This window comes from Gossypium arboreum, chromosome 1 (assembly GCF_025698485.1).
Source record: "Gossypium arboreum isolate Shixiya-1 chromosome 1, ASM2569848v2, whole genome shotgun sequence".
Classification (NCBI taxonomy): domain Eukaryota; kingdom Viridiplantae; phylum Streptophyta; class Magnoliopsida; order Malvales; family Malvaceae; genus Gossypium; species Gossypium arboreum.
Window position 1 is genome coordinate 10,688,096 of NC_069070.1, and position 13,654 is coordinate 10,701,749.

The following is a 13,654-nucleotide window of genomic DNA, read 5'->3' on the forward strand; positions in this document are numbered from 1 at the left end:
GTTAGGAATGTGTTTCAACACTGCCTCTTAAATCTGAGTTCTAATGGATGGCAGCCTATTAATGATGGTAATGGTGTGAACACCATGAGGGTATTACTTGCGCAATTCACATGGCCACATGGAGCCATTGATGATTTGGGGCTTATACTCTTAAAGAAGAAAGAAAAACCTAAGAATTATTTTTATAGCTTTTGAAAATTAAAGCCTCGTTCATGGTTCTTTAAACCTTTAGGGGATCTAGAAAGTGATGTGAACCTATTATGATAATTGGTCCTGATAATAAACTTCTTGGTGATGCAGGTACAGTTCGCATTGTTGAAGAGAATTCAGAGGAATCTATAAGCCTGGCCAAGGAGATCGACGAATATATAGATGTTCGATCGTTCATGCAAAATGTGTGAGTCAATCCCTTTGGTAATTCCACTGGAGAAGAAAGTGCAAGCAGTAAGAATAAGCGGAAAACTACTATTGGGGCTGCCAATATCATTTTGAGTAGCGAAGATGAGGGCAACCTTGTAAAGGAACTTTGTTGAAAGAAGTGAAAAGATCATGCTGCAACATCTGGCGATGCGGTCCCTATTTCTATAGTCCTTGCTATGATTCCTTCTCCACCTAAATCTCATGTTGATCTTCACCCACCACCGAGACCACCAACTAAAGATACATTCGGGGTAATTTTTGATTATGACCCTCCTGGTGGTTCCATGAAATTTACTGCTTCTGGTGGTGAGACAGGAACATTATTTCCGTGGCACAAACATCTCAGCATGCAAAAGTTTCCTTACAGTCCTATTGAGATGAGTAAATAGTGGAAAAACCTATGCCCGAAGAAGCAAAAGAACGTATTTGTCCTTTTATATCGTCTAGCTGTATAAGGAAATCTTCCTTTGTACTATCTCTCCAAGTAGCCTTAGCTAAAGCTAGCATGGTCAGCGTCGGGCTCGCCGAGGGTATTGGCGAAGCAGAAGCAAAGAAGAAAGAGACTAAAAATGCTTACCAGTCTACCATACGTGGCACTAGAAAGGGCTTACGAATTATATAAGGGCTTGGATGAAGAAAGCAAGAAATTAGTGGAGCAGAATAGAAGGTTACAGGAATGCCTCACCCTTAATGAAAAATATATTGAAAAATTACATGGACTGGTCACAGGTGAGCGAGTTGATAAGGATGTCTTGGAAGTGACCATGAAAAGTAAGGATGAGCAACACAAACTTGCCATGGCTAATCTAGTGAAGAGTCATGATGAGGCTTTGGAAAAGTATAGAAGTGATACCATGCAAAGCTTTCAAGACTACTTGTCAGATTTTGTAACACTCCCAACCCGTATCCGTTGCCGGAACAGAGTTATGGAGCATTACCAGACATTTTAGTACAAATACAAACATTACATAATTATTTAACATTCACATCATAATTTAATCATATCGTTCCTTATTTAATATCCATTTAAATAACAACTTAAACATATTCTTCTTTAATCACAATATAACATACATATATTTATGCATAAAGTAACCAATGTCATCATTAACATTGTTTACAATTATTTTGTAAAATGACATACATGACATCCTATGTTCATGCCATTACGAAAATAAATGTTCATCACCACAATGAGTTCAGGATCAGCTTTGGATGTTGATTCAATGATCTGACTTTAACTTAACCTGCGTACGGGAACAAACCTTACGCTGAGTATAAACTCAGTGGTAATTCTATAATCCGAATATTTAAAAATTAACAATAAAATATGTATAATAAAATGTTAAGCACAATTGAACATTTAAAACCATAATACTCAATTTTCATCGCTTGCTATATATAATAGTTTTCCATAATTTATTCACGTATCATTTAAATAATGGTATTATCCATTCCACATTCAATTCATGAATATATAACTTGTATATTCCATGTATTTACAACATATTTCACATTCTATTTTCAGTTCACTATCTCATATTCTTAGCCTAAAGTAGACTTTATAGAACACATCGAATATACGAAACAAATACAGAGGTGCATTATTATGCACTATTAAATAGAGAGCACTAAAGTGTTATACAGATAGCACTAATGTGCTAAACAGAGAGCACTAACGTGCTAATAATCAGAGAGCGCGCTAAAGTTCCTTAATGGCATGCCACTAATATCTCAGTAGTTCTAAATTTCGTCTACTTTAGCATTAAAACTGAATTTCATACATATAAAAAATAATCCAATTATCATATTTGCACAATTTCACATTTACACACATATATATTCATAATATATATATACCAATTCAATTCAACCAATATAAATTCATCACATACCAAATCAATCCATTTCAATTATAAAACACAATAATTCTCACCTTAATCACTTACCACAACATTTAATCAAAATACAACAATTAATAATTAGATTCAGATTATAGAAATACAAACCAAGAATTCCGAGCTATTCCTCGTCAACTATATTTTTCCCCTTTTTAGTCGAGAATTCTGGTACGATGCTAGCTACGGAATTAAAACAATTAAAAATAATCAATACAACACAATTCAATCTCATATTAAATATTTCAATTTTTACTCAATATTTGCCTAAATTCTAATTTAGTCCCTGAACCGAGACTAACTTTTATTCTCAAAACTAATTCCATATTTTCATTCCATTCCCACTTTAAACTAATTTAACTCTCTAATTTCACCATAAATCTATAATTTTAAAATTCTCTCAATTTAGTCCCTATTAATTCAAAACTTATAATTTATTTTACAATTTAATCCATTTCTCTATTCTAACTTGAAATTCTATCAATTTAATCCCTAATTCTTCAATTTATTCAACATGATCAACATCTAAAAATTCACTAACTTTCAAAATTTCAACTTAAATCAAGTAGTATTTTGTTCTAGAATTCCAAAAATATCAAAATTATAAAAAAAAAGACACTAAGTTAACTTACCAAATTAAGCTTGAACCTTAAAAACCCCAATTCTCCCTTTTTCTTTTCTTTCTCCTTTCTCCTTCTCCGTTTCATTTTTCAATTCTGTTTCTTTCCTTCTTTTCTATTTGTTTGTTTTTATAATATAATATAATATAATATATACTTAACTATTAAGTAATATAATTATAATATTATAATATATTTTAACTTTAGATTTTTAAATAAATATCTACTTATGTCGCCTCAACTTTAAGCAATGGCGTAATTGCTTTTTTGGTCCCTTTAATTTTTCTTTAATCTATAATTCAACTTTCAGCCTTTATGCAATTTAGTCTTTTTTAATTAATTAACTATCGAAACGTTAAAATTTCTTAACAAAAATTTAATACCACCTTATTGACACTTTGTAAATATTTATAAAATATTTATGGCTTGGTTTATAGAACACCTCATTTTCTAAAACCACTTAACCGAATAAATCTTTATAAAACACAAATTACTAATTCAAAAATCTTTCTAAAATCATATTTTACCGATAAATATTAAATAATAATATTTACGAACTTACTTTCCAGATTTGGTGGCCTCGAACCACTATTTCTGACATCACTGAAAATCGGACTGTTACAGATTTAAAGTCTAACTTCTTGTTACATGCTCAAGTAGTTGGTGGTCCCTTCAATGCTCCCAAGGTAAACTTTGATGCTTTTAGTCACCTCACTAATGCCCAGTTGGATTTTGATTTTGATTTCTCTTCTAGAGTAGTTTGGGAGGAATTTTTAGAAGAATGGAAGAATTCTAGTAGACTTTACTTCGTTGAAAATCCTATTGAGATGAGTGTAGCTCCCTTGCTGAAAGTGAAGATGGAAACAAAAGAGAAGATGAAGGAAAGGATGAAGAGCTTGTTGATCCCAATGATACCAGCGCTAATTCATAATTTCATTGTACTTTTTTTTTTCTAATTTGAAATGAAAAAAAATCTATGTTCATTTTGTATTGAAACAATTTGGTGTTTGATTGTGAATTTATTTGAGCAAACTGCATAATCAAGTTATCACAAAAAATGAGTCAAAAAATATAATTTAACTAGTGGTTGGAAAATTAGCTAACACAAATGAAATTGTTCATGATATTAAATCGAATGAACTTAGATTACGAAATTAAATCAACGAACCTTAACGATATCAATTGCAATTTTTAATCAGCGAGTTGTTTGGAGATGCGATCTTAAATTAGCTAAATCAAATATGATTGTTCATGATGTTAAATCGAATGAACTTAGGTTGCGATATTAAATCAACGAACCTCAATGATATCAACTGTAATATTAAATCAGCGAGCTATTTGGAGTTGTGATTTTAAATCATTTAAGTCAAATAAGATTGTTCATGATATTAAATCAAATGAACTTAGGTTGTGATCTTAAATCATAGAACCTTAACAATATCAGTTGTGATATTAAATCAACGAGCTGTTTGGAGTTGCGATATTAAATCAATTAACTCAAATAAGATTGTTTATGATATTAAATCGAATGAACTTAGGTTGCGATATTAAATTAGCAAACCTTAAATATTTCAGTTATGATCTTAAATCAGCTGACTCAAATCAGATTGTTCATGATATATAAAGTAAACAATATTTGGAAATAATGTATCTTTCTTGAAAAAAAGGACAAATCATTCATACATAATATTTTTTTGAGATGGCGTGCATTCTATGTGTGAGGTAGAATAGGGCCATCCATTTTTACTATTTTGTAAGCTCCATAGCCTATTTTTTTTTTCAACTTTGTAGGTTCCTTCCCAATTTGGGGTTATTTTTCCTTATTGCGATACTGGAAAACTTGTTTCACTATTTATCAAAACAAGATCACCCATTTGAAACTGCTTGTTCTTCATTTTAGAATTATAATATTGAGAAACTTGGTGGGCTTGTGCAACTTTTCTAATCTTTGCTATTTCCCTAAATTTATAGACAAGGTCTAATTTGAGTCGAATGGCCCCTAGTTAGCACTTTCATCAAAATGATCTATTCTGTGAGATTGTAGCCTATCTCAGCAGGGATTAATACTTCTGCCTGATATACATGTGAGATTATTGTCTCTCTAGTTGTTGTGTGAGGTGAGGTTTGAAGATCCCATATAATTCATGGTAGCTCTTCTAACCAAACACCTTTAGCCTCATCAATTTTTTTCTTCAGAACCGTTAGAATCTTCTTATTCATTGTCTCTTCTTAACCATTTTTTTGGGTGTTTTTACAGAGTTTTGAGCGAGAGTAATTTGTAGGTCATTGCAAAAGTTCTTAAATTTTCCTTGAAATTGGGTTTCATTATCCGTTATAATCAGGCATGGAATGTCTTACCTACAAACAATAGATTTCCAAAAAAAAAAAGGCTCCATTTGTTTCTATTTGATTCTAGCCAAAACTTCAACTTCTATCCACTTAGTGAAGTAGTCCATAGCTACAAATGTGAATTTCTTCTTAGCTGTGGTTATTGGAAATGGACTCGAGATGTCAATTCTCCAAGTTGCAAATGGCCAAGGGCCAGACATTATTTGCAGAGGCTCAGCTGATGCTCGTTATACTTGAGCATATTTTTTTTATAGAAATCACAAGTGCAAACCATATGGTGTGCATCATTCTGTACAAGTGGCCAGTAGTATTCCTGCCTAATGACCTTTTGTGCTAACAATCTCCCACCTAGGTGATATCTGTATATTCCCTCATGTGTTTCTCTCATAACATACTCAACTTTTGAGGAAGCAAGACATTTCAAAAGAGGTTGGAAATAGCTTTTTTTATAAAGCACACCCTCTAACAGGATATGTCTAAAGGTAACAGATAATGATTTTAATTGAATGAGAAATGAATTATCTATAGATACAAGGAAATATTAAATGTAAATTATAGCATCATACCTTGTAGCCTTATGCTGAATTTTGGTGAGCTCATTTTTTCTTAGGTGGTGTGTTTCCCCTTGTAATGCTTGTACAATGGTTGTCATCCACCTTTTTTCTTGGTTCAGATTATGCACTTGATGAGTGTCACAGCTTGGGGTGGCTTTATGCTCTAACATGATTTTTCCTCTTTGTTCAATAGTAATAGAGGACGCTAACTTTGATAGAACATTAAATTTGGTGTTCTCTGTCTTGTATAGTTGTCTAACTTGTACCTTATCAAACTGAACTAGTAGGTGGGTTGCTATGGCATGGTACTTCTTTAAGCTTGACTCATTTACTTCATACTTCCTATTCATTTGGTTTGCTACGAGCTAAAAACCTTTGCCTTCAGCAGTAAAGCCACTTGTAACCCTGAAATTAGTTCCTCGTACTCTACAACGTTCTTAGATGTCTGAAAGCTTAAAGATAGCCCATACTGCCATTCATTTTCATCAGAATCTATAAGAAGAACACTCGCTCCTGACCTTGCCTTTGCTGTCAAGCCATCAACATTAACCATCCAACACTTTGGCTTCACAACTGAACTCGTTTGCCCCTGTGATGAATTAACTACTACATCTTATGTAATCAATAGAAAAAAAATTTAGAACTAAATGTATACTTGTAATAAAATATTGTAAAGTATCTATCAAGTAAAATTCCAATAATTTGTGTGATAAACTATCGTATCATTTATGTGAGAGATAATGTTTGAAATTAAAAGTTACCTGCAAGGTTGACCGCCTCTGGATGTACCAACGTCTAGAGTAGAAATCTTGCACAAAATATGTTAAATAGGTGGTATCTGCAAGTATACGGGTCAGGTTGTAATATAGTTACAACGAAATAGGTGAGTACTCCGAGGATCATACCTAATGGAGGCGAGCACTGAATTAGTCCTAATCTAAGAAAAAATAGAGATAATTAATACTTTAAAAAATTATATTACGACTAAACATAAAGAAAAAGTTTTTAATAACTAAAGAAATAGAAAAAGATAAATAGAAAAACTTGGAAAATTTGCTATGAAAACTTAATCAAATTTGAACATGGCGACTAGCTCGCTTCGCTAATCATAACTAACTATTGCTTCGGGCTCCCTATTCAATCAACTAGTCATTACCCTAGTAGGATCTCTCAATTTTCCACTAGAATAATGAGTTCGCAAGAACTACTTACCTCTCGACCTTACAGTCTAAACTGGTTCGGAGTTAAGGTGTTCACAAATATATCATACCAATTTTGGGTTGATTCCCACCTATATGACTTTCTAGGGTAGTCAAGCCTAGGGTTTAAATTCCTCCTTTCCCAAACAGCTGATTCACTTGAGAAAGCCCTACAAATCAATAAATTAATCATACCCCCACTAGCTAATCCCCCACAAAAGGATTAGTTCCTCATGGATCTCAAAAACATAATAAACTTAATGTAAAAGATGAACATTAATAACAAATCAAGAGATTAAGGTTTAAGAAAAGCTTGAATTGTATTTAATTGAAGCACGAAATCCAAAAAGATTTGATCAAGTTCCACAAATTAGATCTCCCGATAAATGGAAAACTGAAAGTAACGTAAAGTCTAAGAAAAGGGAAAAACTAAAAGCTGAAACTATGAAGAAAATTATACAATAAGAAAAGTTGTCCATAACAAGTGTTAAATGAGCTTATCTATAGAGTTAGGGTTGTCATCGTCCTCTACCCTAGGACAACTGACGCTCTGGTGTTTAATATTTGATTGTGTAGACCAAAATGCCCCTGATTCGTAAATATTTCTCGTATAGAACTAGTGTCGTGACACCCTAGTGCCTGTGTCGCGACATCGAAGGCAATATGCTCATACTTATGGTAGTTTCAAGGGTATGTCACGACATTGAAGGTAGTCTTGGAATTTTTGCTCTCTGCTTCCTGTGTTGCGACACCAAACTCCCTGTATTGCAACAAAATAACTAGTATTGAGTTGATACTCCTTCTAGTGTTCTCCTGCACACTCAAAAAGTATGTTAGCTTACCCTTAGGTCTCATTCGATCCCTAAGGTTAATAAAAGACTCAAATTACACTTTTTATTGCATGTAAATGAAACTAATAAAACTTAATTAAAACATAATAAAAATGCTTGTATTTAAGCTTTTCAAGTGCGAAAATTAGTTTAATCTGCTATGCCATATTACAACAGATCAAGGGTTTGATGATTTGTCAAAAGAGCATTCCACCATGAAATCAGCTAAGATTTGAGCCTTGATCGTTGTTCTTAGGGCATATTCTATTCCAAATTCTGTCAATTCAATTCCCCATTTGGTCATTTTACCTGAAGCATCCACTCTAGATAGAATACCCTTAATGGGTTGATTCGTCATGACAGTCATGGGGTGAGCCTAGAAGTAAGGTTGCAACTTGGGAGCAGTCACTATTAAAGTGAAAATGAGTTTTTCTATCTTTGAATACCTTTTTTTCGTCGTTCTGTAACACTTTGCTAACATAATATACTGGAAATTAACGAACCCCTCTATTATGATAAAAACTGCTACTACCATTTCTTTTGAGGTCACCAGATAAAATTGCTACTAACATAATATGTATCTGTGTTTCTACCCATTTTCGTGGCCCAGAAATCAGAAATGGAAGCAATAGATCTAAAGGGCTCTATTAGAAAAATAATGGAGTTAATTACATAAACAAAAAATTTAAAATTTCTAACTATTTGTTAAATTAATATTTTAAAACTTTTACATTGAAGATAAATAGTTAATTATATAAATAAAATTTTTAAAAGTTAATTTATCGATTTAAATATTTATTTAATTATATATTATCTATAACAATTTGTTAAGTGAATATTTTAAAAGATAAATAGTTAATTAAATAAAAAATGAAAATTTTAATTTATCCATTGAATTTAACTTATATAAATAAATTATTTAATTATCTTTAAAAATTATATAAAATAAATAAATAAATAAATAAAGATTTGCGATGCTTGTATACCATATTATATATATAGATGATATGAGTATATATTTCCAAACAAAAGGTATAGGCCAATTCCATCTGATAATCCCTAAATTATGTTCTTCTTTAAATGGTCGCTAAACTTTAACACATTGTAATTGAATTCTCAAAATATAAATATCATATTAAACAAGTTTTTCATTAATTTAAGTTAGTTTGGCGTTTGGATTTGAGATGAAGAATATTTAAAATATTTTAATCAAATTTTAAATATGTGTATATTTATTATATGAGCAGCTTTAGTTTGATATGTTTAAAAATACAATATCATTAAAATTTAGAAAGATTATTTTTTAACATGTTATATCGAAGCTATCTATGTAATAGATACACATATGTTTAAAATTTAATTCATGTATTTAAAATATGCATCATATCTTATTCAAATTAATATTTAATGCTCAAGTTAATTTAGATGTGAAAGGAAAAACTTGTTTGATGTAATATTGATATATTAATGACTGAATTAAAATATTTTAAAATTTAAAGCATGAGAAGTGATAATTATGATGAAGATAGATAATGGATCTGCACATTCCTTGGCCAAAAGTGGGTTACAGAATGGAAATGGAGAATATTTAATAGAAAAGATGCCTACTTAATGTCTGTAATGGTTTGGATTAACGAATAAAACTTTATTGATTTGTTGAAACGAAATTGATATGTAGTTAATCAGATTTAAGTGTTTTGATGTAGTCTGGTTCTGATATCCACTTTGAATTTAGTCTTGATTTATTTCGAGTTGAAATACTGATTTTAATTTTTAATTTTTGATTTGGTTGTGAATTGAATTTTAAATCATACAGTCATTTATGATGAATTTTTATTTTCATTTTAGTGATGATTATTGATGCTCAATGATTTTATTTGAGTATGATTTTGCTTTTTTTTGCCATTGGAATAATTAATCTTTTGTCCATTTCAAACTTTTTTATATTTATTTTCTTGTTAAAAGCCTGTTTGGTGGAATAATTTGAGAAATAAGAAAATGCAAAAGCAAAGAGAGTACAACTCGGTTTTGCTTTCCTTTTGTTGTCTTGACATTATAGTCACAAGTATAAATGTCTCAACTCTCAAACACAACATAAGAGTAAGAAACAAGGATCCAGCAAAGCTAAGAGTTAAGAGATGAAGAAAGTAGAGCTCATATTCGTTCCAGCGCCAGCAATGGGGCACTTGGCCTCAACCGTTGAATTCGCAAAGCGCCTTATCTGTCGCGATCATCGAATTCGGGTTATTATTCTTTCCATGAAGTGGTTTCCCAGTGCTTCTTTGAATGCATACATCGACTCGCTCACTGCATTGCAACCTGATGGAATCCAACTTATTGAACTCCCTCAGGTTGCTCTTCCCTCATTAGATCCTAAGAAGTCACTCGAAAGTTTCCTTGATGTATTCGTACAGTGCTACATCCCTCCTGTTAGAAATGCTGTGAGGGACATTGTATCAATGAGATGCAGCTTGGGTGAAACCCGAGTTGCAGGATTAGTTCTTGATCTCTTTTGTTCACCCATGATTGATATTGCAACTGGTTTTGGTCTTCCTTCTTACCTATACTTCCCCACAAATGCAGCCACGTTCGGTCTCATGGGGTATCTACCAACCCGACATACCCCGGAGAGCTCCGAATTTGAATGTTCAGATCCTGAACATTTGATCCCAGGATTTGTCAATCCTGTCCCTACATGTGTTCTTCCATCAGCTGTATTTTGCAAGGATGGAGGTTACACTACATATGTCAAAGTTGCTGAAAGGTTCAAGGATGCCAAAGGTATTATAATCAATACATTTGAAGAACTTGAGCCTTATGCTCTAAACTGTTTCTCCAACGGCCAAAACCCTCCAGTTTATCCAGTTGGACCAGTGATTAACCTCAATGGTCTGAGTTACTCAGACTCGGATGATAGGGTCATGAAATGGCTCGATGATCAGCCTCAATCATCAGTGGTGTTCCTTTGCTTCGGAAGCATGGGAAGCTTTAAAGCACCCCAAGTGAAAGAAACTGCCATGGGGCTGGAGCAAAGTGGGTTCAGGTTCTTATGGTCCTTGTGTGTGCAACCACCGCAAAATGATGCTTCAAAAATGTTACCGGAAGGGTTTCTGGAAAGGGTACAAGGGAGAGGGATGATATGCAGTTGGGCGCCACAGTTGAAGGTTCTTGCTCACAAAGCAATAGGAGGGTTTATATCTCATTGTGGTTGGAACTCAATCCTGGAAAGCTTGTGGTTCGGTGTACCCCTTGTAACATGGCCTCTGTATGCTGAACAACAGTTCAATGCATTCAAGATGGTGAAGGAATTAGGGTTAGCAGTGGAGATGAGGTTGAACTATAGGAAAGATAGTGATGAAGTGGTGATGGCAGATGAGATAGAGAAAGCTGTGGGGATGGTAATAGATGGTGGAAGTGAAGTGAGAAAGAAAGTAGAGGACATGGGTGAGATGGCAAGGAAGAGTGTTATGGAAGGTGGAACTTCATTCAATTCTATTGGAAAACTGATAGAGGACATAATAGGCAACAACTGATATGGAATCATTGCTGTTGTTATTGTACTGTTAATTTATTTCACTACATTTGAGATTATAATGATATACATGCGGTACAACTGATATGGGTCACTGCTCCATTTTCCCTTGTAACCAAACAATAATGGAAGAAGTTTTCTTTGTTTCCCTTGCTTTTCTTTTTCACTTTCTTTCAATCCAAACATAAAGTATAATTATGTTGTCCTTCTGTTAGTCGCTGGACACTTCGGTGATTGATATCCCTCAGGTTGTATTGCTAGGACCTTTTACTGCAGCTTGAAGTGGCGTTCTATGATGCGAGGGGCTTGTTCTGGAGTTTCTTGGTTATTTCCGCAACATATTTACCTTGGTAAAAGGCCTGTTGGAGCTCTAGCTCAGTGGGTTCACGGGATCCATCGGCTGCATAAGTGCCAGCACCATAAGAGGAGCCACCTTTTACCTCATTCATCTCAAACATGCCACTGCCAAAAGTGTATCCAAGAGGCACAAATATCATACCATGATGTGCTAACTGTGTTATAGCAGTTAATCTGCATATCAGGTAAAACAAAGAGAAAAGAAAACATAAGATACGTAACATAAGCACTGATTTGAAGCAAAATAATGGATATAAATATAATTAAACACAAACATAATAGATCTTCCAACAGGTCTTTCCATGTTTATAGATAAGAACAGATAGAGCTGTGGGAATATGTAAACTGCGAAGGAACTTACGCAGTGAGCTCCTGTCCTCCCCCATGGAAACCAGTACTCCAGAAGATACCAGCAGGCTTGCCAGCAAGTGCTTGGTGTTCCCACAGGTCGTTAGTAGCATCAAAGAAGGCCTTAAACTGAGCTGCCATCACACCGAAACGAGAAGGAAACCCGAAGAGAAAACCATCAGCTTCCAAAAGCTGTTCTGGCCTAATCTCTGGTACATCAGCTGCTTTAGCTGGTGCCTTCATCTTTTGCAGTATTGTATCAGATAGCGTCTCAGGTACCTGTTGAATCCAACCAGTCGCCTAAGTAAGACCAAAAAGGTCACTTTCATTCAAGACATCCTATTTCTCTTCTGGTAAATTACCTGCCAAAGTGTTGCCTCAACATCTTGAACTGAATTAGCCCCCCTTTGCACCTCCCTTGCCATGATCTCGACATGACGGTACAACGAGTAATACCTATCCAAGGTTATATAATTCAAGGACCGGAGAAAATAGGGGAAAGTTATAGGAAATCTAAAGAAATGCAAATGGGTTGATGAAGGATCAACACTTACACTACATACAACTTTGTTGCTGCCATAGCTGCAATTGAGCTCTGATATTTGAACCAACTGCTTATATCTGTGTGACGAATCCAATATTTATTAATTCACTCCATAGGATTTGACCAAAACTAAATGATTCCCCTTTAAAAGCTGTGAAAGTCCTCGACATTATAAAATTGAAAATTATCATCAAGACTTGAGATTATTACAGATTACCACAATCCACACACAACTTACTCTTCAAAGTTCGAACACATAATTTGTATCCATAAACCAACCAGAAGAATAGAGTTTTTTTTTTTTATGATTATATGCCATCAATCAGCTTGCTTAAAGTGAATCCAGAACTATATATTTACATCAGCATTATTGTCTTCATAGTAATTTATGCAAGAAATTCCAAAGTCATGAAGAATTAAAACAGAAAGCCAAGTAGATGGAAATAAATGATTGAGAAGAAGTTGAGAAAATTTTACCTTGGGTATATTGAAGGAAAGAAAGAACAAAGTTGTCAGGCTTCAGAGTCACATGAGAACCAGATAAAGATGGCTTTTGCGTAATGAAACATGTATGCTAGATGTTGAAATTAAAAAAAAAAAAAAAAAAAAAAAAAGAAAGAAAAATTTATTAGAAGAGCTGTGGTGAGAAAAATATGATTTAATACTGAAATATAAAACATTTTATAGATAAGGTTCGTACAAATTATTTTATCTTTTAAAACACGTATATAAATGGTTTTTTGTTTACACCAGCAAAAAAAATATTACAAGAAATCATTGTGATTAGATCCCATCACATGGCTGATAGAATAAACAAGGGCGAATAAACCAATAATAAGGTTTCGATTTTATTATTTTATTTAAACTTAAATTAGTTAATATTTAAAAATAGAATTCATTTAATTCAAAATTGCTAAAATTAAATATGAAATTTTAGTTAATTTTATTTAAATATTTTAAATTATATTTAATTTTTATTTTTAAGAACATAACCATTATCATT

At 33.1% G+C, this 13,654-nt stretch overlaps 2 protein-coding genes and 1 long non-coding RNA gene across 4 annotated transcripts; 1 reads left to right on the plus strand and 2 right to left on the minus strand.

Moving 5' to 3' along the window:
• Positions 1-1,467: 1,467 nt before the first annotated feature.
• On the minus strand, positions 1,468-3,063 carry LOC128290182 (uncharacterized). Its single transcript, XR_008279823.1, has 3 exons — positions 2,951-3,063; positions 2,430-2,501; positions 1,468-1,667 (listed from the first exon to the last, which is right to left on the minus strand). It is a non-coding gene; the product is annotated as an uncharacterized LOC128290182 (long non-coding RNA).
• Positions 3,064-9,907: 6,844 nt separating this feature from the next.
• LOC108480339 (UDP-glycosyltransferase 71K1-like) lies at positions 9,908-11,731 on the plus strand. Its single transcript, XM_017783298.2, has one exon. The coding sequence runs from the start codon at positions 10,009-10,011 to the stop codon at positions 11,401-11,403; it is 1,395 nt and encodes a 464-aa protein (XP_017638787.1). The 5' UTR covers positions 9,908-10,008; the 3' UTR covers positions 11,404-11,731.
• LOC108480340 (probable NAD(P)H dehydrogenase (quinone) FQR1-like 3) lies at positions 11,336-13,313 on the minus strand. 2 transcript variants are annotated; one of them, XM_017783300.2, is made up of 5 exons: positions 13,129-13,313; positions 12,662-12,802; positions 12,470-12,563; positions 12,121-12,386; positions 11,336-11,933 (listed from the first exon to the last, which is right to left on the minus strand). In XM_017783300.2, exons 2-5 carry the CDS (start codon positions 12,685-12,687, stop codon positions 11,693-11,695), a joined length of 627 nt encoding a protein of 208 aa, XP_017638789.1. In that variant the 5' UTR covers positions 12,688-12,802; positions 13,129-13,313; the 3' UTR covers positions 11,336-11,692. The 2 variants fall into 2 exon arrangements, with proteins under 2 accessions (XP_017638789.1, XP_017638788.1); XM_017783299.2 differs by having other exon boundaries at positions 12,662-12,728; positions 13,129-13,308.
• Positions 13,314-13,654: the final 341 nt, after the last annotated feature.

What these genes read in the sequence shown, in the direction of transcription:
- LOC108480339 (XM_017783298.2), top strand. Translation starts at nt 10,009, where the DNA reads ATGAAGAAAGTAGAGCTCATATTCGTTCCAGCGCCAGCAATGGGGCAC.
- LOC108480340 (XM_017783300.2), bottom strand. Translation starts at nt 12,687, where the DNA reads ATGGCAGCAACAAAGTTGTATGTAGT. An exon ending in TTGAGGCAACACTTTGGCAG is followed by an intron (nt 12,387 to 12,469) that starts GTAATTTACCAG and finishes TGGATTCAACAG; the next exon opens with GTACCTGAGACGCTATCTGA. An exon ending in GGAGGACAGGAGCTCACTGC is followed by an intron (nt 11,934 to 12,120) that starts GTAAGTTCCTTC and finishes CCTGATATGCAG; the next exon opens with ATTAACTGCTATAACACAGT.